This window comes from Gossypium raimondii, chromosome 10 (genome assembly GCF_025698545.1).
Source record: "Gossypium raimondii isolate GPD5lz chromosome 10, ASM2569854v1, whole genome shotgun sequence".
Lineage (NCBI taxonomy): Eukaryota > Viridiplantae > Streptophyta > Magnoliopsida > Malvales > Malvaceae > Gossypium > Gossypium raimondii.
Genome location: NC_068574.1, coordinates 15,092,560 through 15,117,323, shown reverse-complemented (window position 1 = coordinate 15,117,323; position 24,764 = coordinate 15,092,560). Strand labels below are relative to the sequence as shown.

Sequence of the window (24,764 nt, the reverse complement as noted above, 5' to 3'; positions counted from 1 at the left end):
TAGTTACTAAAATTAACCTAAGTTGTCATGTCTTCATCATCGGGCCAACCAGGCTTCAATCTAACAGGCTTGGCCAATAGCTCTTTGAATCGGGTCAGTTCTCGTGGGCTAAATGTTTCCCATCTAATCGATAGACCTCCATGGGGCGCTTCTTGTGGCATGGTCACGGGCTTTGCACTTTGGCCCGTGACACAAGCACGGATTCAAAAGAGTCCGAATGAGAAGAAACAGTAAAAAATAGCACTTGTATTTGATTTTTTTCGGGCTATATATAAGGCCATATCCATTTTTTAAAGGGGGTTTTTGGAGGGTAAAAAGGCATACGAAAACAGAGAAAAAAGAAATACAAAATTTTTTCCGAATACAGAGGTGATTTTTCCGTTTCACTTTATTTGGCGTTCGTCGCCCTTTAGATTGTTGGTTTTGTTTTTTTGATTTATTTTTATTGCTTAAAATAAAAATAAAGGGGAAAGGACTAACCTTTGCCGCCTAAACCGTCGAAACGGTCCCCCTCCGTCGCGATCGGAGGCTGGGGCGGCGATTGAGTCGTGGGGTTCTTGAACGGCGGCGAGGAGGAAAAGAGAGTGAAACCCTAGCAGAGGGTTTTCACTGCTGTTTGGGGTTTCAAAACCAAAAGGAAAATGAGTTTTTTTTAAGAAAATTTTGATTTTTATTGAAACTGCAAAACGGTGCCGTTTTACCCAGGCAGACCCGCGCGGTGACCCGACCCGGAGGGGAGGATCCGCGCGTTCTGGCCTGAAAGGGCAAATTACGCATTTGGCCCTCTTTTTTGTGTTGTGTTTCAATTAAACCCATTTTGTCTTTTTTAAAATTGAGCGGCACATTTCATTTTTGTTTCAATTTGGCCCATCGCTGCGCAGCGTTTTGGAGGGCAGGAATAATTTCCCTTTTGGTCCTCCATTATTGCTTGCGCATTCAAGTGGGTCCCATTTTTATTTATTTCGAATTTACCCCATTTTTTCGTCTTTTGTTCAATTTAATCCATTTTTTGAACTATTTTACTAATTAATTATTTTTTTAAACATTATTATTATATTATATATTATCATCATTACTATTATTATCTCCATATTCACTCACATGCAATGTTTGTATATAATATATATATATATATGCATGTTATACAGTACGTCTACCCATATATTTTATACATATATTTTCTTTTTCTTTTTATTTCCTAACTTCTATATGTACATATATATATATATATATATTTTATTTCAAAATCTCTTACTTTTGTAAATTTATAAATACGCATATTTTATATATATATATATTATCCTTCGTAAACTTTTTTACAAACATATATATATATATACATACACATTTTAAAATACAAAATACACGATTTTCCAACACATATACACCTATACATTTTTTTATTTTGTAAATATATATACATATGCATACTCTGGTATTGTTATCTTATTTTCATAATTTTCACGTGTACATACACATGTTTTTATACATGCATATTTTTAGAAATTATTGTAAGTTTGTTATACATCTATTTCTTTACTTTCCTTTTATATGTACACTTATATTTATGTGTTAAATATATGCATACACATATTCTCAAAATTCACTTACATACCATCCTTATATATGTTTTATAAATACATATACATGTATAATTTAAATTAAAGCAATACTTTTAAAGGAAATATATTTTGGTTTCGTCAAAGCATTAAAACCATCATATTTTATAAAATTTCAAAATATTTGGCATTCATGATTCTCGAAAAAGATCGTGTCCTAACTTACTGGATCGTAATTATTTTTCGATGGATTTAGAAAACCAAGTATTTATTTTGCAATAAATTCACGCAAATTTTAAATAAAAGCTTATTTTCGGGAATCCAAAAATGTCGGGTCCTAACTTACTGGTCATGACATTTTGCCGTCTCGAAATAAGAATTTCTAAAACAAAATGCATTATTCGATATTTAGAATTTTGAGAAATTGTGCCCTAACTTACTAGGTCTCTATTTTCTTCATTTGTCCAAAATAATCGAATATCCTTCTTAGATTTAACTGTGTGAGTTTTTCAAAAGACAAACTTAATTTTGAAGATATTGTGCCCTAACTCACTGGGTGTGATGTTTTATTTCTTTGAAATAATAATGTTTTATTATTTTAATTCATTCACGAGTTTAAAGTTTTCTTTTAAAATCTCTTCAAATTTTCGACACCAAGACATTAAATAATCAATTTGGTATTGATTTTGGGCGTTACGAGGGTGCTAACCCTCCCTCGTGCGTAACTGACTCCCGAACCTATTTTCTCAAATTTCGTAGACCAAAATTGTTTTCAAGGTGAGCCGGTCACACCTCAATTAAGGATCGGTGGCGACTCCAGTTTTATTTTCAAAGTCGACAACTAAATTTTTGTTTTTCAAAAAAACAGTTTCGACAATCATATATATGAAATAGTGATCATATACATATATCAATATACGAAATAAATTAGTTTTTAAATCCATAATTATAGTGATTAAGGTTCAATTTTTGTCACTAATATCAATAAAAATGAAGTTTAGTAAATTATACTTTTTTTATTGGGAATTAATTAATTATGAGAAAGTGTATTTATATTTATTATAAGAATAATATATGATGCATCGTCAGTACATAAGTCTCATGCATCATCCGTAACTAATAATATGACATGCAGGGGCAAAGCCAGAAAATTTTTTTAGGGGGCGAAATTAAATTGTAATTTTTACAATAGTAAAAATGCAATTTCACCATTTTAATAGCCTTTATCTTTATAATTTTAAAAGATTAAATCAAACTTTTATCATTTTAGGGGGTCAAAGTGCAATTTTACCTTTATTAATTTAAAATTTTAAAATTTCAAAGGGCTTAAATAGAAATTTTTTCTATTTTAGGGGTGGGGTTCTTGTTAACCTCCCTAGTTTTACCCCTGATGACATGTCATTATTAAATTAAACAAAAAATGAAAGATTTATAAATAAATATTAATAAAACGTTTTTACATTAATTATGTTATAGGAAGTGTGCTTATATTAATTATATATATATATAAAAAGTAAGTTTATATTAATGAGAGGAAAATGAATGGAAAAAATACAAATTTTATCAATAATGATATCAATATATACCCTATTTGGCAATTAGTTGATAGTTGATAGTGATTATTGATTGTAGTAGTTGGTTTGACCAACTGATTCTATTAATTGTTTAGTAAAATTTAGTTGATAGCTAAAAGTGATGCGTAAAATAACAAATAAGGATATGCCACATTTTATTCTTAAGTATTTATTTGTTTATAATACTTTAATTTTATTGGGTGAAATTATGAAATGAAACACTATTACCAAGAAATTAAAACATCCATTATGAAAATTAAGTAGTGGATATTTTAGAAATTTAAATAAACAAAGTTCTTAAGTTCCTTATTTGCAAATATTAGCCTTGTGGAAATTGTATAATTTTAAATTATATATAATTATATCATGTTCTTAGTATACAAATTAGTGATAATTATGTCACACTCTAAATAAATTTGTCAAGTAGTATATTTCAATTAATATAAAATTGCATAAGAAATTATTTTACACAAGTAAATTAAAAATAAATTAAGAATACATAAATATTCAAGGATGAATGGGCTCAACTGAAAATTTCTCGCAGCAATATTGATTTTTGTAGATTCATGGTGGAGTGTTTTTTTGTAGATTCACATGGAGGGTTTTTTTTTTTTTTTTGAGATTTACTTTGGACTTTAGAGGTGAAATGAAAATGGGAGAATAAATGCTACTGATATATTGGCACTCTATTAGGTTTGAGTATATGGCAAAGAGTAATTTTTTAGCAAGCATGATTAGATATATCATTCCACATATCTCACTTCCAATCGGCCATAGAAAAAAGTTGTTCATTCCAACGTTTTTTTATTTTAAAGGTTTTAGCTCAACAAACTCTTGTAAACTTTTATCATCGAGTTTGACTATTAAATCCAAACTCTTGCAGCCCAAAACAACTAAAGCAATCTGCCCACCCCTAAATTTATAAGTTGGAGATAAATTTCAGAAAGGAAAAAAAAGAAAGTAATACTAATATTTGCATTGACTAGTCAATTCTTTTGGTCAAAAGTCAAAATAATGTGCCTCAAAGCCTCTTATCATCATCATTACCAACTAAATAAAAATTGCTCATCATTCTCTGATCTTCGTCTCTCGAAACCTTTCTTTACTGCCCATCCTCAATCATGGACCTTCACTTTCCCAAGCGCCAGTTACAAATCCAAGGTCCACGCCCCAACCCACTCAGACTCAGCAAAGACTCCCATAAAGTTAAAAAACCACCTCACCCGCCACCTCGCGCCGCTGTCCCTCCCGCTGTCCAACACCGTCGCGAGCCTGTAGTCATCTACGCTGTCTCACCCAAAGTCATCCACGCTGAACAATCCGACTTCATGTCAGTAGTACAACGATACACCGGGCTTTCATCCGAAAGCTTCTCTAGCGGTGGCGCAATATCGCCGGCGGCTAGGATGGCAGTGACGGAGAAGGCAAGTCTGACCCCAAGAGAGAGAGTAGTAGAAGTGGGGGTGTTCGGGGAAGGTGGGATGGAAGAGGGTTTGATTCGGATTCCACCAGGGATACTTTCGCCTGCGCCGGAAGCGTTGCCGGCTGTAGAAACGGGAACGATCTTTTCGCCGGCGTCGGAAGCTCGAATGATGACGGTTTTGAATGACTGGAGCCCGATGTTTTACGGGAGTGGGTTAATGGCAAGCCCCTCTTCTATATTGCTTTCCGAGTCTTTAATTTCTTCTCCAACTCTTTCTTCTGATTTTTTTACTCAAATTTGGAAACTTTAACCAAAATTTATTTAAATTTTCCAAATCAAATTTTGGGTTTCTATATTTGGAGATTGTATTGCTAGATTTAGTGGCTTCTTCAATTGTAATAATATGCTAACTTTATAAAAAGAAATGATGAATTTGTTGTAAGAGTTTTTTTTTTTTTAATGTAAAAAGAATGCAATTTTAATTTAGCTTGTATTTGAATTTTAATTCTAATTTTAACTGAAATCTGGTGGCCAATGGGTTGAATATCTTCAACCTAGAAAAAAATTCACAAATGAGAGTTCTTTCAAGTCGACCCCTTGCAACAAAAAAATCCTATAGACTAACAGGCAATCCATAGTTGTGGAATGTCTTGATTCTTCCGTTCCGTCCGCCTGCAACAATCACGAGGCCCCATGTTTCTGGCAAGGTTGCGTGATAGTCGCCGTAGTTGTGACAGAGCTGTTGTTGTTCATACGAATAATACTCGTCTTCTGCAACTGTTATTTCCCACAACATAAGTTTTTCTTCAGGCCATGTTGCAGAACTCTTGCAGGAGCCATCTATGGAGAACCAGTTTCCAAGTGAGAATCGTTGCGAATCTCTGATCCAAGAAGTGCCCTCTATCTGATCCCCTCTCAGTGACCGATCCGAGTGCCGCTGATCTGAACCTTGGCCTAACCAAGGTATTGCTACAGACACATCTTCACAGAAGAAGTGTTCGCAAGAAGAAACAGATTTTGTATGTTTCGATGTTCGAGGGCAAATGTCATCGTAGTTCCAAACATAAACACGACAGTCTTCTCCAACTGAGATTATATGTCTCCCAGTGGACGTAAAAGATGCTGACATCTGACTTCTGGACTTGGGGAGTCCTGCAATATTCAAGCAAAATATTAGACTATGAAAATTACAACTTAATGACTGAAGTTTTGAAGCTTTTCGTAATAATGCAACTTTGGATATGTTTTCGAATCAAGGAAAGGCCGGCAGCAAGCAATCAATTAAAAGAACTATCATTGCCATCAAATTCAAAGTGCAGACTGAAGAACAGAGCAAGCACCAAATGAACAAACCCAATTCCGGGTCAGAATACAAAATGTTACCTTTAAATTTACGAACAGTATCAACCCCATCGAGTATTCGGAGTTTGGAATCTTTAGAAGTTATCATAACTTTGTGAGGTTCATCCTGGGAGTACTGGAAGATGGAATGGAAATAAGAAGTAATGAATGAAAATGTTACTGCAAGCAAGTTATATGTAGCACCAAGATCTTCAGTGCAAAACCTGAATACTTGTGATTTTGTTGCCTGAAGTTTTCTTTCTGCCATGAATATGAATCTCGGCCTCCAAAATAATGTCGTCACCTATAGTGCCAATAACATAATATCAAAAACACTCGGGCCGAATTGAAAGGAATGATTGAACAACTAAAAACAGTAGAATAGAACTCGAACATGGAAGAAACCATTACCTGATACTTGATAAAAATGGCAAGTACCTCTAATGGAACCGGCAATAAATTCCTGCTAGAATGAAGGGGCATGAAAGAATTACGATCACCAGAAAAAACGTTTTTAGCAGAAGAATATTTGATCAAGTATTCAGACACCACACACACCTTTCCATCAGGCCGGTAACATATAGCAGTTACAATGTCCCAAACATCCACCCAGTGAATGACTCGCTTCTCCGACACTCCCCAAATCCTAACTTTTCCATCTATAGAACCGCTGATGAAATAACTGTCATCAATGGGATTGAACTGAATGCAAGTGACTGTTTACATACAACATATATATAGGGTCAGAATTTAGAGTATGACATTACATATTTCAAACTAGAGAAATCGACAATATAAGCCAATCTAAACCAAAAAGGGACTAATATCAAATAGGATAGTCATTTCATGGTTACCGTAATTGTTATGATGAAAAACATTTAAACACTGATTGCAGCCGACTTTCCAGAGACGGACCGTTTTATCCATGGAAGAGGAAATGAGAAACTGCAACAAAAAATTTGATTCAGGCAAACAAAAATAAACAAACAAGGGTCTAAAGAGGATTTAATTCAAGTACGATAGACTGCTAAGTTTCTGCATCTACTCACATTTGATCTGGACCATGCAACATCTAAAACGTCACTGCCATGACCATGAAGCTCCTGGATTGGTGACTCCTCAATCCGAAAAATCTTATTAGGAATAACAACTTGAGAGTCAACCAGCTTCTCTCTGCCAAAACCGAATTTCCCTTTGTCCATCGATCTACCTAAATTGTGCTCAGCCATCAAAGGTTTACTAAAGGCATCTGTTGACATCACACGCCATATACGGACTACCCCATCTTCACCACCACTTGCTAAATACTGACCATCAGGGCTAAACTTCATTGTCCAGATGAAGCCCTTGTGAGCCTGTATTTCTTGTCCCATGTAAAGTGCTGAAAACTCCATGTATCCTTTCTTGTTGGACTGAACCATCACTCTGTTTGTTTCACATACTTCGAAACTCGGTTTCGATGTCTTAGATGAACCCCTGCTTACCCCAACTTTCCTCATGCTGGAAAAGTGTTTCCACCATTTCTTGAATTTCTTCCTATTAACTTCAGCCTTTTCAGATTCATCCAAGTGTTGTTGTGTTTCCTGTTGTTCAAATACCTTATTCTCGCTCTCGAGAGCTGCTGTTGATTCATCGAGCAACAAATTGGCTTCACACATCATTTTCCTATCACAATCAGCAATACTTCCTTCACCATTGCCAGCAGACGGACACGAAGAACTCAAGACAGCATCACTGCACTCTGTGATCCTCTGCAAATCCTTTATCCTTGATGAATTTGCAAACTCAACTAGATCCATTCCGAGAAGAAATCTTTCACGCCGCTCCTTAACACTTCCAGGTTCATTCATCCAAATTTCATACTCTAATTTCCCACACTCTAATCCTTGTTTCGCTAAAACAGGCTCTTCGATCGACAAGCAATCCAAAGAATCAAAGAAGACATCATTTTCACCCTCTTCAGAGCTTAGCATGACTAGTAACTAAGACTAGTGTTCCACATCAAAACCAACTCTTTCAGTACATGCCTCTAAGCAACCCAAGAACTTTCCTGGAACCCTTTTTGAATCCCCAATTCACAGACGAGTTTTAACTCAATTGATAAAGCAAAATAATGGGATTGAAGTCAAGCAATTCAAAGCAAAATTAGCAACAAGCATGCTCTAGAACTTGAACATATATGGATCCCAATATACAATTAACATTAAAAAAAATGATGATACCCAGGGCCCGGAATGGTGGAAATAATCAAATAGTTAAAAACAAAGACCGATGTTTGAATGGTTTCAAGGCTAGTACCTTGGGTTCCATGCAAAAAGCAGACAATGGAAATTTCCAGAAAAACACTATCACCGACTCTTCCCTTTTGATCATGGGTTGCTCAACACCTCAAAACTCGATTTTAAACCTTTGGAAAAACCTTGAAACTCTTAAAGGGGCAAATATGAAGAGAAACCCAGAATCGAAAACCAAATGGGTTGTAGAGAGAGTGTGTGGTTCGGCATTGAGGGCCTCGAGATTTGGGATTTTGGGAACGCACGAGCGACAAGAAGAAGCGGCGCAGCTCGGGAAACAAGAACCTAGACTTGTGCTTTTTCTGCAACAAAGCTCTTTCTCTTTTTTTCTCTTGGATTTGTGTTGGTAAGGGAATGGTGATGATTATATCTACCGATATCTGTAAACACCAACAAGTTAACCAAAATTAATGGCAGAACAGAACGAAATGGGGAAATTTTGGAAACTCCATAACACCAAATGAAGAAGGTTTTGAACATGAAAATATGGAAACCCTGCTAGAATTTAAAAATGTATAATACTAATTGGTAATAGTAATAAGGACTAAATTATTCTTAGTACCCCGATACAGCAGAATTCTGAAGGAAGAAAACTGACAATTCAGCTTTTAAGTAGTGAGGAGAAAAAGAAAAGTTGTGAAAAGTAAGTTGCATATCATAGATTATTGGAGTCGATAAAAGTTTTAAAATTTTCTTTTTCAGAAAAATAAAAAAAAGGACTTAACCTTTAAAAGCTAGTACAGGTTCTGTTATGTGATTTAATTAGGCTGAGTTTTAAAAGGCCAAGAAAGGGCATTAAATGGTGGGAATTAGACAGCCTATGAAACACCAACAGTAGCAGCAATAGGCTGAACGACACCAGTTCAAAGGGTCCCCAATAAAGCACAAAAAGAATAGTTAAAAAAATAATTATATAATTACAGAGGCTAGGGGTCTCTACTGAGCTAGCAAAGAAACCATAAATGGTTTAAAAACATATAGGTAGGCTGGATTCATTTTCAGCAAACCAAAAACAACACACCCTCAGATTCAGACCCTCTCTTGGGTTTGGTATTGCAGCAGATGATTTTATGTTGATCTTTTAAGTTTGATAAAAACAGGCGAACATCAAGAAGAGTGTAGCTTTGTTGATCTCAGTTTACCTGTTCTGGTTTTGAGTGTGTTGGGTGTTTCCCTCATCTAAGTTGATCTGTCTGTGCCTTATTTTAGAGCAAAATTCCGGGTTTTTTGGGGTGTTGCTGGTACCTAATCCAAACCAGATCATCATCAAAGTGGGGAAGGGTTCCTTACTTGGGGATTCTGGGGTTTCAATTCCATCTTCAACAAAACAAAAGATTTCATCTTGGGATTTTTATCACGTCATCATTGAACTCAAAATGAAAGAAAGTAAAAAAAAAAAAGAAGAAGAAAGAAAGTAAAAAAAAAAAGAAGAAGAAAGAAAGAAAGACCCTTTTTTCTATTCCATTTCTTTCTCCTACATATAGGTATATAGCTTTTGAAGTTACACCAAAATCTCAAACAAGCTTTGCCATTTTTGTTCACTACAGTTTCATGAGGCACATTTTATTTGCTTGTGCTAAGAGAGTCTAAGATTCTGATTACGGGATTGTACGGTGGTGACATTGAAGAAAATAAACGGAGAAGATAAATATGGGTGATGGCATGAACCAGTCGGCAAAATATCAAAAGCTTCCAAAACCCAGTGTCACTGTCTTTGCTAATGGCAAATGGGGTTGCCTTGAGACCACGCCATTTTCACCTTTTTTCCCTTAAAAAAAAATTATTTTCCAACCCATTATTTGATTTAGACTTTTGGAGTTTTTTGGATTATGTTTACAACAATCCACCATTGCCACTCCCATTGAAGCCATTCATGTGTCAATAAATCTCATGATAACCTGATGAAAAGGATTTGGATAATAACCCAACCTTAGGCTGCACTAGTGGGAGAACAAATATAATATATATAAAAATATATCTTTGATGTGAATGTGTTGTTTGACTTGAAAAAAGAAAGTTGAAAATAGCATGAACAATAGAAAAAAGATTTGGTATTGTTATTTTCTATATTACATCTTTCTTTTCAAGGAAATATAAAATGAATTTGGAAGGATAAACATTATGCATTATGCATCATGCATCTGTAACGTTGATTCATAAACAAACAAACAAAAAAAGATCTTCAATGTGTGAATTATGATTGGCTAACATTTTATTTTTTATTGAGAAGGGGATTAACAGCAAAATAGTGAATAAATACAAAAGGTAGAAAACCATCCACGTGGTTGTTTATTTTATAGGATAGATTTAACTACAAAAATTACAGGACAGATTTGAACACCTCCATTCATTCCACACTGTTGTTTGTAATTTTATTTATATATATTATGTTTAGGTTGATTTTTAAAAATATTTATTAACTCAATAAGATAATTATAAATTATTTAAATTAAAAGAATAGAATTAAATTAAGTTATGAATACCCTAATTCTCAATTTTTTACGCTCTCTCCCTCCTGCCCCTGCAATTCTTTCGTCTCTTTTAATGCATTTCTTTTTTCTTCTATTAGACAACTTTCCTGTGCAATCCTTTTACAATTTTTTCTATATAACTTCTTCTTAGTATTTGGATTTTATGATTTATTTGAGTTTTTCGGTTCAATGAATATTAACTATTTTATGTAAAGTATATAGAAATAAAGAGAGAAAAGTATTTTTTAAAAATAATATATAGGCCTTGACTCTTGAATCAAGGTGAAAAGGAGTCAAAATCAACGTTTAAAAATGAAAAGAAAATACCTGGATTTTGTTATCAAATATTGGAGTTTTAAGTGAAGAAAAAAGATGAATATTTTATAAGGTCTTTAAAATAAACTCAAAGAAATAATATTTGTTTTTAACTTTTAAGTTAAAATTTGCCACATGCCATAAGATGATTGGCTAAGATAATTTTTACAATAGTTAGGGTATCCTGAGTAATGGAGTATAATTTAGATACCACTTTAGGCAACAAGAGTATAATTAGGGTGTCACTTGTGACAAAAAAAAGATGAGATATATAACAACATGAGAAAAGAAAATAATTTAAATACCATTTTGTGGTTAAAACTTAACTAATAATTTTTTTTGAATAATCTCATTATAAATTCTGATAATATTCGCTTCAACACACTGAACTCACATTCTCCTACATTACCAATAATGCACATACTAATTGAGTTATGATACAATCGAGTAGAGTTAAGTAATAAGTAATAATTAATAAATGTATTCCTGAATTTCTTTATTATATTGTATAGCATCAAAAGATGTTAATGTCACCTCAAGCTTAGTGCCGGGAAACTTGGAGTAAAAATGAGAAATCGGCACCAAAATCAAAAGTGAAGGAATCACCTTTTCAAAATTTAATATAATTATTTAGCATTTCTAAATTGATATTCTTTCAGAAGATTGGGAAAATTAAAGTAATAGAGTTTAATTAAAAGAGATAGTTACAAATTTAAATATAAAGAAAGTGGGTTGCCTAATAATGGTATTATATTTTGACAATGACTAACTATTTCCATTAAAAATTACCTCTCTCTTTTTAAGATTATTTATTTCATAATTTCTTTTTTCTTTAATCTAGTTTTAGGGTGTTTAATATTATCAATTTCTAAAACTAATACGTATAGGTGTAAAATCATGTGGCTTGTCAAATGCCAAGCAGATGTAAAGACAAACACAAAGTAGCCAAAGGAGCAAGAAAGAAGGTAAAAGGGAAAACAAAAGGCAGTGGTTTTGGCAACAAATCCCCCATCCCTTCAATTATTTATGCTATTTGCTTTTCCATATAACAATAGCGAGCCTTTCATATCATTAATTAATTTCCTTGTTTCTTCACTTATAACATCTTCCTTCTTCTAACATAATTTTGTCACCCAAACCAAAAATTAACCCTCTCATTTGGTTTCAACGATCAAATTAGTCACTCAGATTCATTGGATTAGAAATTGAGCAGAGTACCAATTCAAAAAGTGATTTTGAATCATTTAAATCGAGAATCAATACAGATCGATTGAATCGAGTTTTTATTTTATTTTTCATCTTTTAATATTTTAATTGAACCAATGGACCAACAAACTTATAAAATTTTTAATGTTTTAATTGTCAAAAATAATAATTTAATTTTAAAAAATAATAATCAAAATTAATTTCTTTTAAAAAATTGAGGTGAAATTTAACTCCAACAAAATAAACTCCAAATTAACAAATATACAAACAGCCTAATTTTATTAGTATGCCAAAAAAAAAAAAAGAGTTCACTTCTTATAGAAAAATGGGTTGTAGATATAAACAAGAAAAATGAAAACATGAGAAGAAAAAAAAAGAAAGAGAAAACAAATATTATAACAGGAAATAGATAAATAATAAATTAGATATGGAGAAGTAAAGAACTAACCTTGAACGACAATGGCTGAACTGAGTGGTGCAAAGGAGGGAATCTCCACTAGGAAAAGAGAGTGAAAGTATCGTGTGCTGGCAATGAAGTTATATGTATAAAATGATTTGATTAAGCCAATATTAGCCACCTAAGGATTGATTAGTCCCTAGCTGTTAGGGGCACATCTCCACTCAATCTTCTCTCGATTTCCTCTCATTTAAGGCCAAAAGACGAATGCCTATTTTATACTCCCTCGTGTTACCAGCTGTCAACCCTTTTCCTTTTTGGTTAAGTTGATATGTTTGAATAACATGGTAAATATTTGAAACTGATTAGTGGAGTTGGAATTCATATGTTTTTAGTGTTATTGTCAATTCAATTAAAACTTAATCCTTACAAGTTGAGCACATGAGGTCCTATTTTAAAGACCTCTATCACTTTGGAAATACCCAATCGTTTTATGCTTTTTCTTTTTCTTTTTTAACAACAAATCTTCAAACAAATTTGAATTGAAAATTTTAATATTTAGAATTTTTTTTCAATCAACCTCTTTTCTTTATTTTATTTATTATTGGAAAAGTGTTTTTTGGTAGATTTAAAAGTTTTTTCAATATATTGGAGGAAATGCTTGTTAAAGAGTACTATTAGGAGTAAGTAAAATTTGATTCGATTCGAAAAAATCGAAAAAGATTTTGAATTTCGAGTTAATCGAATTGAATTATTCGAATTATTCGAGTCAACTCGAATAACTTGATTCAAGTTTTGAGTTCAAGTCGAGCTGAATTTCACAATTCGGACAACTCAAATAATTTGAATAAGCAAATTGGTCTCTCACAACAAAAATTATAAAAAAAATTTTAAAATAATTTTCAAAAATTCAAAATTTATATTTTTAAAAAATTCTCAAACTTTTAAAAGAATTCTAAAAAATATATAAAAAAGTTAAAATTTTAAAAATATTCTAAAATAATAATTGTGGGACCTAATTAATGATTCAAATTTATCATACTGAAGTATTTTTTTTATTTTGCTTTAAAAAATTCAAATATATATGGTTTCAAATTTATGTGCTCTAACATGGAATTAGTTATACCATAATAATGTTTTTATTTAACATGTTTAGTTTTTTAATTTAACTCGAATAATTTCACTCGATTCGATTCAAAAATTTTCAAATTAAATTAGGATGACAAAATGGGACTCGTGAACTCGATTAACTTAAAAATTTTTCACTCAATTCGATCGAACAGTCACACCTAAGCATCATAATAGTATTGTTTTTGTCAAACATAAAATGAGTTGAATTAGTCTCATGAGAATAAAGTACATTTTATGGTCAATTATTTATTTCTTTGGGGAGTACCTACGATGAAGGAATGAGGGTGAAGCTAAAGGATAAGGGGTTTGAGTCAAGGTAGTTAGTATGGTATTTGTGGGCGTATTGTTTTTGTGTTGGTATTAGTATGTATCAATATTGATATATTTTGGTGTACCGTTGTGAGTTTATCGATATTTTAAAAGATTTTTTGTATATATATTTATAGTTTAACTTTTAGTTTCTTGATAAATTGTATATACATTTAAATATTTTCCACATATATATTTATAGCCTAAGTTTTAGTTTCTTCACAAATTATATGTTATTTTGTTCAAAAATAAATTTTATATTATAAATACATGTAAATATATCTCAATTGCATCCATATAAATATATTTATATGTAAATAAAAATTTCTAAAATTATAAAATAATAAAAGTAGAATTACATTTTGGTCCCTCAAAGATGGTAAAGTTGTGATTTAATTTTTCTAAAAATATAAAATATAATCTAATACAATGGTACAATTATATTTAGCTCTCTTTAAAATGTTAACTCTGTTTCAACCATAGAACGAGTCATAAGTGCCGCTATTTTAAGAAGGTATAATGATAAATTTAGTATTTAACGTTTACATTTAGTCAATTTGGCTCTTATTCTTTTTTGGCTAAATTTAGTCATTAACCTTTCAAAATGATCAGTTAAATTGTTTTTCTTTAACAAAAATACTAACTAAAAATTAATTTTTAACGATGTTAGTGTGATGACCCTTGTGGTAGTCCATGTGTATTTCATGTTGATATGTAACTATTTGTCTTATACGCTACATCAATAAATACTTTAAAAACTATAAAATATTCAAAAATGTAAAATGTTCATGAAAAAAGAGCATAAAGTATACTTGGGTTGTCATGTTTAAAATTTAACGTTTTAGTCGGTGTTTTCATAAAAAAAAATTAATTCTACTCATTTTGAAATGTTAGATGGTCAAATTCGATTCTTTTGAAAAAGTTGAAGAATAAATTTAAGTAAGAAGAGATATAAAGATTAAAGAGATTGTAAGGAATGGTGGAAATCATGATATTGAAAGTATGAGTTTAGTCAACCATGATATTATATAATCAATTAATGGGTTCGTGCGGTAATGTCCGAAAATGTGTTGTGTAGTTTAGTTAAAGCACTAATTTGTGGTAATTGGCATGTGTACACCAAAAGGCAATCTTTGCCATATAAGCAGATCAAGGTCTTTAGTTGTTGAGGACATATCTCCTCAAAATCTTCTTATTCCCTTTCCAGTAAGCAAAAGGTGTATTTTGTTTCTATATTGTAATTACTTTTTCTACGTAAAAAGATAATTGCAAGTTGAGTTTTAAAAACATACACAAGCATTCCAATTCCCAACTCCCAAGTTGTATGGCAAAAGGGAACTCCTCACTGCCTCACCAAATCTTGGGGCACTTGGGAGGGTCTAATATTTGATAATTGAAATTATACATATTTTAACCCCCAACTTAAGACTTGGAAAATGCACATTGCCCCAACTCCCTACCATTTCAGCTTCTCAATTTCCAAGGCGCCCTTTCCTCTCATTCCCCCTTGCGTAACATTTTAAGTGAATTATTAGATTAAAAAAAGTTGATTTGTTCTAGTTTGTGGGTGCCATTTGATTAATTAAGATTAGAAGGAAAGATGGACATCCCCTCGAGATACGAATCTCCTGCATCAATTACTTCTTAATTGTAATACAAAATAAGCAATTAAAGCTATTATCAGTAGGAGCATGTGATCATATATTTGTTTTCACCTAATATATGATTTTCTTTTAACATTAATGCATAACTGCCCTATCAATATCTTTTTTATTTTAACTTTACTACATTATGTTCTCATACTTATATACTACTTAGTATTAATATTACAAATTTTAAAATCTATTGGTTTTGAGATTTGGTTAATATATAACATAATTACCGTTTTTGGTTAATATATATTTGGTTTTAATCTATATTAATTATCATAATTATGATTAATTGTTGAATTAATTTAATTTTATATATATTAAATGTATTGTTTTTCATACATGGCTTAAAACTACAACTAAAAGTATAAATGAGACACTAGTGCTCGCAAGTTACTCGAGTTCAACTAAAAAAATTGAACTCGGTTCAACAATTATCGAGCTCGAGTAGCTCAAGCTATTGATCTAGTCGAATTCGAGTGTAATGCCCCAAAATATAAGGGGTTGGATGAAATGAATAACTAAGAAATAAGTCTTAGGCTTGATAGTTAAGTAACTAGTACACTCCTTAAAGATCCTAGGTTATAACCACATCTCTCTCATTTCTTTTCTTTTTTCTAATTTCAGCAAACTAGAATGAAAAACACCCCTAAAACATATATTAAATGGAGTTGAAAATATTTTCCAAAAAAAAAATGGAGTAGAAAATAAACAAGTGTGGGCAGCAGTCTAATTGGTTAAGCATTCTCCCTTATCCCTTGGATTCTCAAGTCTAAGTCACGCCAAACTCCCCCATTTTCCTTTTAGTTTCGACGGCAAGGGTAAATTACCCTGCAACCCCTTAAAAAATTTGAAAACCTAGCTATTTAGGCCCCTTTTTCCTAATTACATTAGGATTTTGTTTTATTTTCTATTCCAAATTAGAATTCCTCCCTCTTTTCTCTTTCTCTTCATCTTTTCTTTTCTCCCCATTTTTTTCATCATATTTCAAATTATTTTGTTGTTGAAAATTATATTGCTTCCCGAACCCAAAAATCTATTCTCGATTTAAAGACGATTCTCAACTGGTTCCGTAGTCACCCTTTGAAACGTCCTAAATCCTCACCAATAATAGGTAAGTTCAATTTGATCCCGATTATTAATGCCAAATTCTTGTAGCATTTACATCTGATGTTAATCTTTTATTCGAATTAATGGATCTTTTAAGAATTTTGCCAAAAATCTACTAAAATCTTGATTTTACTTCAAAATCGTTATTAATTCTTGCGTAATTGTCGGTTGAAGGACCTGTTATAGGTACCTTAGATCAGATTTGAATGTGAGGAAAGTCACTCAGGTTGTCGATGAAAGGTGTGTGTTTCTTTACAAGCGAATCGGGACAAACCGTGCCTCGGAATAGGGTTACACGGCTAACCACACGGGCGTGTGAGCCACCCGTGTGGACTACATGACCCCTTACAAGGTCATGTTCCCCTTAAAACCCTAGGTTTTACGATTCTCACACGTTCCAAGACCCTTTACACGACCCAAGACCTTCTACACAGCCTGTCACATGACCAAGTCTCCCTTCTAGGTTGACTTTGTAAATACCACACGACCACAGTCTGTCACACAGCCTAGCCACACGGTCGTGTGTCCCCTGTTTCACAAATACTATAGTTTTGACCCAAAATCTTATGTTTCGTTCAATTTAGTCCTTAATTGATTCCCAAATTGTTTTTGGTGATTTAAATTGTTCAATTAAGTCCATGATATTATGAAATATGCTAGAATCCATGAATTGACTGACTGAATTATTCATATTATGTATATGTATGATATGTTCAGTTTAGTCTTTATATATGCCCAGAATTATTTTTGGAGTTTTATTTGCACGAATTAGTCCCTAACTTGGTGTTATTCTAGAAATTGTGATCTAATAACCGAAATGTTCTGGCTATATTGAATGTGAAGTATATGTATATGCTACTTGTTGGAACGCCGATACGCTCCATGGCGCAGCGAAAAAATTATTCTGGCAGTCATCAACCATGGATCCATGTACGAGGAACGAATTGGGTTGAAACAAGGGTCGAAAATATAACTTTTCAAAACTGGAAGAGCGATGAACAACATTGTTGATATGATTCCTTTAAACGATGTCGATCCTAAGTTGCAACAATAACGTCTTGCCCTTTACATAATCCACCTAGTAAAAAATGAACAGTAAAATTCTCTTGAACTTTTGAGAGAGAGAAAAAAATCAAAAACAACTACTAGACCTTTTGATATTGTTTTCTTGGTAACCCTAACACACTAAAGGATTTTATTTTCTTTTGATATCACATATCAGAAATAAAACGGGATTATTACCTTATTATTAGAGAAACAAATGCAAAGTCAGAAAGCAAACAACAGCTTGAACCAGTTTTGGTTTATGTGAACTCTTTAAATGTGTGATAATTTTCTTCCCCATGCTAAAAGCCAACTCGAAAGCTACAGTCGATATTGGAATTACTAATAGATAACGAGCCAATAATGAAAGCTCATGATATCGAATTGAAGTTTTGCTCCAATAATCCAATACATTGATTTGGCTATTGAACTCAAGCTCTAATTCTTCCAAATAAATGTTTAACTTTGACTTTTCACTCTTAGTATTGGATTCACTTAAGTATCAATTATAATCATCACTCTTATCATATTCTCCTCCCAAATCAGCCCTATTAACATTGAGTTGATGCAAGCTAGAATTAACAGGATCATTATCCGAAACATTGAAACTCCCGACCAAAGAGGAAGACGTGCATTTAAAGCTTTTAACATACTCATCAAACAATAGTTTAAAATTTCTAAGAATGGTTTGCATAAAGTCCGAAGCATGAGTACCATAAATTGTAATAAAGCACTACTGCACATAATTTAACTTGTAACCAGGATCTAAAATTGTAGCATGTGACAATATTAAAGAATACTCAACCCAATATTTATTAAATTTCTCTTATATTTGCTCAACCATCGGAGTTAAAAAAGAATGAGAAACATTTAACTGTATCAAGTAAGACCTTTTAAACCTTCTAAACCCCTCTAAAATAAAGGTTAGCCGTTGGATAATTAGAACCAGAAAAAACACGTCACATCATAAAAGACTTTCAAAAATTTACAAAGAATAACAACATTTCTCCACTCCTCATCAGAAAGTGCAAATATTTGAAAATCTTTATGTCGTTAGCCCCAATAATCTAACACATCTATATAGTAAAGAGCATATTCAAGCATCAAATAAGTAGAATTCCATCTCATATACACATCTTGATGCAACTTTTTGGTCATATTCAAATGAAAGCTTTTATCAACCACATCATAAAATATTTTCCTACAAATTCCTGACTTTTTTATGTACTTTAGTCTATTTCGAATCTTACCAACAACATCATCATCAAGTTCCAAACCAACTTTAACTATAAGATTTGATATATGTGCACATCTAACTTGAAAAGAAAATACCATCACACAAAATAGCTGATTTGCATGAAAACAATCTCTAAGACAAGAAACCATAACATCATTTTAAGAAGCATTATCCAAAATGATGCTAAAAATTTTCTTGTCTATACCCCCACTAAGATAAACATAAAACAAGTTCATCCGTTATGTTCAGACCATCATACGAAGGAGATAAAGCTCTAAACCTTATGATTCTCTTTTGTAGCTTTCACTCTTTGTCAACCCAATGAGCAATAATGCAAATGTATTCATCATTAGTATGCTCAAAGTTACAATTATCATAAGTTAGACAAATTAAACTAGGTGCTTTAGCCAACTCTTCTTTAACATGGTCTCTCTCTTTTGCATAATACATTAGGACATCCCTAGCAGTTGTATGTCTACTTATATTCTTAAAATTAGGACTAGCAATACTCATCATGTATATAAATCCTAGTTCTTCAACTGTCCTAAATGCCATACACAAGAAAAGTATAAATAACTTGACGACACTCATAAGCATCAAACTTGTAAGATTTTATAGATAAACCACTTCTTAAGGATGGTTGAGTGGCTATGGTGTATTGCGTGACGTCTTTAATAAATTTTTCCAAACAACTATTTAGATGACGTCTTAAATGGGAGGTTCCATTAGAAGATTTAACATAGAATATGGTATTACATTGATTGCACTGTGCCTTCAATTCGTCTTTGTTCTCACATTCAAGCTCTGCCATTTCATCCCATACCTTTGAAGTACTAGACTTTTGAAATTTAAGAGCAATTTCATATTCATTAAAATCATCCACAAGTATTGGATTGTTCAAATTAACCATTTTCATAAAAAATCAAGTCCTAAAATAGTAAAAACTCAATTAATATACAGGAAAAAAAGATAATAGAATCAAATTTTAAAGACATATATGGTTGGCTGCAAAAAACTCAATTATTAAAAACTCAAGTCATTTTTAGAAGGGGCACCCAAGGCAATGCTCCAAAAGAGAATATATATCACAATTCCATACTTACTTTGGTAGCAGAAATATGACATGCATAATCTTCAATAATGAATAAGAGGGAAAAAATAGCTGTTATATCTCTCTTATTTACTTATACATAAGTTATACACATACTTAAACATAAAAAAAACATATCATCCAACTATTTTAGTGTGTGTGTGTGTCTTTTACTTGAAATTCTTTTCTATCTAGCTTGTTGTTTTCTACTAAATGATAAAGCCATCAATACTTACACAACAAACTAACAAACATGAAATGAACCAAGAAAACTTGAGCAGAATTTATGAAAATAAGAATAACCAAGGTTGGTCAAATATTTGGATGATATATGTGCAATTAGTTGAATTAAAAAATCATGAATACACGAGTGAATCAAGAAGGATAACAACAAGAAATGAAAATCCATATTGCCCAGTTCAACTTTTTCATTTAAAAAGCAACAACTTGTTTCTTTCCAACTAGATTGTGGTATTGTAAAGAAGTGAAAACATAATGTTAACTTAAAATTAAAGGACTAAATCCTACCTTTACCTTATGGAACTTTCCTTCCCAATTGGTCGTATACTTGTGTACAATTTTTGGACCCTAAGGACCTAAGCCTTTGCATACAGAATCATCCAGAAAACACAAAGCAACTAATAAACTATTTCATTCCAAAAGCAATCAATGAAACTAAATAGAAAATCAAACAAATCAAATTGCGGTTAGAGGACTTTGACAACAATATAAACAGAGGAGTCCCACAAAATTATTCCAACAACAGTTTAACGTAGAAGCAATAACCAAATAAGAGTCGATTGAGGGATAAGATTTTAGTTCTCAATAGCAACAGGTTACCACTTTTTTCCTAACATTTGTGGCTTTCTTTTGTCGAACCCCAAAAGCTATTTGATTACAGTGAGGGTTTGTTTAAGTTTAGAATGCTTTAGAGAGAATGTTGATAGAGTCAAAGTTTTTGGGGATCCAAAATAACAACGCACAAGGAGAGGAAAATTTGAGAAAAGGGAAGAGAAAATTGACCAAAACAATGAATGAAACCAAACTAGTGTAAAAATAAGAGGGAAAGGGAGATTCCTAACTTGAGTTACCTTCGAGTTCTTAATCTTACTACAACAAGGTTGAACGATGATGGTCCGGTAGGTGTATAGTGGATCGGTGGTGATCGAAATGGTGAACAATGATGGTAGTGGCCGATGGGTGTTGGAATGGAGAATGGATTTAGAGTTGTTATTGTTAGGGATTAGACTTAGAAATTTGGGGGAGGGTCGGCTAAGGAAATCTGGAAAAGAAAAGAAAAGAAAAGAAAAGAAATGGTATAGATCTGTTAAGCCAAGTGTTTTGGGTTGGGTCTATATTTTTGTTCAAATCCTCTTACTTTTTGGGCGGGTCTTCAGGCTTGGTCGAGTGGTTCGACCTATGATCAAGTTTAGATATAACTTGTTCATTCATGTGTTGAAAATTCGTAATCTTATTTAAAACATTTTATATTTATACAATTCTTGTTTACCTGTGCCTAGTCTTATCTGTGAGTAGTATGGAGGATTTGGGTGAAGTTTGGGCAATGATTTTTTTATATTAAGTTAAATTAGTTTAAATTTAATTTATAAAATTAAAATTAAATTTTAAATTTTAATTATAAAAATAATATATTATTAGGTTTTAATTTTATTTATTTATTTGTAGAATTGGAAGTCATTGTGATGTGGAAATACATTTGTGTAATTGAAATCCAAATTGTGTTTAAATTGCAAAAGAGTTAAAGAGTATAAGCATCAAATCCAATAAAATAATGCAGGAGTTGATGTGTCGTTATTGTAGGGCAATTGCCAACTTCCCAATTTTTGTTTTGGTATTAAAAATGTGGATGGAGTTGACATGGACCACGTTGCTGCCTCCCTCCATCCTCTTTTTCACTCGCTTTTAGCCTTTCCTTTACAAATTGCTCTTCACTCTTTTCCCCCATCAATAAATATTATAAATATAAAATGTGTGAATCCTTAACATCCACATCCAAATCAGATTCGTTTCCACGTTTTGGTTACATTTATCCTTAAATCCAACACCATATAATTATAATAATTTAAGAACGATACAATTTTATATATTAAACATTTTCGACTGAATTTTAACTCAATTGACGTTAGTGTAAGAGGACGTGGATTCAATTAAACTGAAGTATGTTTATCCTCCTATTTCAAAGAAAATATTAGAACACTCGAAGTTGCACATGAATTTTAATTCATTGTCTTTGATTTGATGTAATTATACACATTAAAACTTTGATTGTGATGCAAATGTATACATGAAATTTTGTTTTAAAATCATCAATTTATTTTTACATTAGATAAATTTAATATTTGTGTATGCAACGTAATGGTATAAATATGAAATTTGAATCAAATCAAAATTTCATATATAAAATTACACAGATATATTTTTATATTTATTTCATTTATAAATAATTATTGCGGACTCCGATGTCCATCTAGATTGATGAATTGGGTTTACAAAGAATATGGATCCAATTAATTTCATTCCATAGCTCTATTTTCTTTGGACTTCTTAGAAACTCAACTCATTTAAAATGGTGAGACCAAAAAAGGCTTATTAATTCATTATTTGGACCCTTTTTTACCTTTATAAAAATTCTTTCGTTCGATTGAAATTGAATCGATATCTTTAAAAAATTATCAATTTTAAAAGTGAGTACGTTAAAATTTTTCATTAATTGTATATAATTTTGACTGATATAATAATAAATTTAATTTTTAAATTTTACATATTTTATCAATTTAGTTCTAACTTAACAAATTTATATCGCAATATTTACGTAAATGTTGAAACTGAATTTATAGAACTTTTTAGAATTAAGACCAAAATAACAAAATTAATTTATATAGTTTCATTTCTACGTATTAACCAAACAAAAAAATGCGTTCCTTTCCATTCTTTTTTTTATTTATTAATTTCATCAATTATTTAATGAAGATTCTGTTATGGCTCGAATTCGCAGACCGTTAAGTTGGTTAGTTCAACGCGGCGTTTAGGTTAAAAAAAAACTGTTAGACCCTGTTTTGTGTTTAATGAAACGGTTAGTTTTGGGCTAAAGTTACAGCTGCTTAACTGATTTTTGCTGTAATGGTTTATTTATTTATTTATGGAAAGAATGAAATGAAATGAAATTTCTCTTTCTCTTCTTCTCTGGAAATTCCAGTGCGGAAAACTTTTCTATGCCAAAAGTTAGACCAACTTAGAGCGAGTTTGAATGGACGGCACGTTTACCTACGATTAGTGTAAAAATAATGGTGACGGTGAAATTAGATATTATAGCGTGAGACAAAAAGTAAACTAAACATACCACACCGCACCCAATTGTCCATCTAAACCCACCATTAGTAAAGAAAAATAGAAATTTGACACCACCTTTTTCCTGCTTTTCATAATGTTGAAATTTTAGTTTTAAATTTATTCTTAAGTCTTTTAAATTTTAATTTTGTTAAATTCAAATATTTATTTAATTTGCAAAAAAATTGGCTGTTAAAATATGCGTACATTTTTCAAAAATTAGAAATTTAATCCTTTTACTTTTTAGATTTCAAATTTAGGTTTAACTGTTAATATTATTATTATTTTGTTAAATTCAGATTAATTACAAAATCTTTTTTAATTACATGACTACCAAATAAATAGTTTTTTAATTTCAAAATGTTACAATAACCAATTTAATAAAAAATAACAGTATTAATAATTGATCCTAAATTTTGAAATATGAAATAAAAGAATTAAAATTTTAAAAATACAAGTATAAAGACTAAATTCGTAATTTTAAAAAACACAGACACATTTTAACCTAAAATAAATTATGTTGAAGTATCTTTTTAAAAATTGAGCTTGAATCGGACAATTAGGCTTCAAATTGTATTTTAAATAAAAATGAGCTTAAATTTTGAAAAGGAGTTCAATTGGGCTTAAAAAATGCACTTGAAACAAATTTAGGATTGATTGGGGCTGTAATAGGAATAATGATTTTAAACAAGGCCCAAGAACGTGTCTCAAATGGACTCTCAATACAGCCCAACAAATTTTAGACAAATTATAACTTAAAATTAATTTATAAAAACAAAACAAAACCAATTTCTATTTTATTTTAAAATGCTTAATTCACAAATATATTAGTATTTAAATTTTTTATCTCAAGTATACTTACGATATGTTTTTAGTCCCTAATTTAACATACATTTTAAAAAAACGATTGGGCTTTTTTTGACCAATGAAAAAGTGCCACGTGACATTTCTTTATAAAAATATAAATTATCTTTTATCAAAATATAGACCTTAAAATCATTAAAAATAAAATAAATATATAAAAAAAAATAATTCAAATCTTTTCTCCAATGTTCTCTATGTCTCTCTCCTCCTCCTCTTTCATCCTCTTCCCCACTCTTTCTTCTCTAAATAAATTTGGATTTACTTCAAGTTGAATATAATGCAATTCAAACCAACTTATTTAACGATAATTCTATAAACTAAATTAAAATTTCATAAAAATCAAAAAGTCCAAAAGCCCCTGCAATAACCAATCAAAATTTTTATTAACATATATACCCCCAC

At 31.4% G+C, this 24,764-nt stretch overlaps 2 protein-coding genes across 4 annotated transcripts; one reads left to right on the top strand and one right to left on the bottom strand.

Moving 5' to 3' along the window:
* The first annotated feature begins 4,178 nt into the window (after positions 1-4,178).
* Positions 4,179-4,998, top strand: LOC105777648 (protein MKS1). Its single transcript, XM_012601010.2, has one exon. It carries the CDS (start codon positions 4,255-4,257, stop codon positions 4,864-4,866), a length of 612 nt encoding a protein of 203 aa, XP_012456464.1. The 5' UTR covers positions 4,179-4,254; the 3' UTR covers positions 4,867-4,998.
* A 46-nt stretch (positions 4,999-5,044) lies between these two features.
* LOC105777646 (uncharacterized) lies at positions 5,045-9,805 on the bottom strand. 3 transcript variants are annotated; one of them, XM_012601004.2, is made up of 8 exons: positions 9,334-9,805; positions 6,947-8,571; positions 6,752-6,842; positions 6,456-6,613; positions 6,309-6,363; positions 6,122-6,201; positions 5,940-6,033; positions 5,045-5,708 (listed from the first exon to the last, which is right to left on the bottom strand). In XM_012601004.2, the coding sequence occupies exons 2-8, from the start codon at positions 7,868-7,870 to the stop codon at positions 5,170-5,172; spliced, it is 1,941 nt and encodes a 646-aa protein (XP_012456458.1). In that variant the 5' UTR covers positions 7,871-8,571; positions 9,334-9,805; the 3' UTR covers positions 5,045-5,169. The 3 variants fall into 3 exon arrangements, with proteins under 3 accessions (XP_012456458.1, XP_012456463.1, XP_012456459.1); XM_012601009.2 differs by having other exon boundaries at positions 6,309-6,360; positions 9,334-9,803; XM_012601005.2 differs by lacking the exon at positions 9,334-9,805 and adding an exon at positions 8,754-8,920.
* Positions 9,806-24,764: the final 14,959 nt, after the last annotated feature.

What these genes read in the sequence shown, in the direction of transcription:
- LOC105777648 (XM_012601010.2), top strand. Translation starts at nt 4,255, where the DNA reads ATGGACCTTCACTTTCCCAAGCGCCAGTTACAAATCCAAGGTCCACGC.
- LOC105777646 (XM_012601004.2), bottom strand. Translation starts at nt 7,870, where the DNA reads ATGCTAAGCTCTGAAGAGGGTGAAAATGATGTCTTCTTTGATTCTTTG. An exon ending in TTGCATGGTCCAGATCAAAT is followed by an intron (nt 6,843 to 6,946) that starts GTGAGTAGATGC and finishes TTTTTGTTGCAG; the next exon opens with TTTCTCATTTCCTCTTCCAT. An exon ending in GTTACCGGCCTGATGGAAAG is followed by an intron (nt 6,364 to 6,455) that starts GTGTGTGTGGTG and finishes CCTTCATTCTAG; the next exon opens with CAGGAATTTATTGCCGGTTC.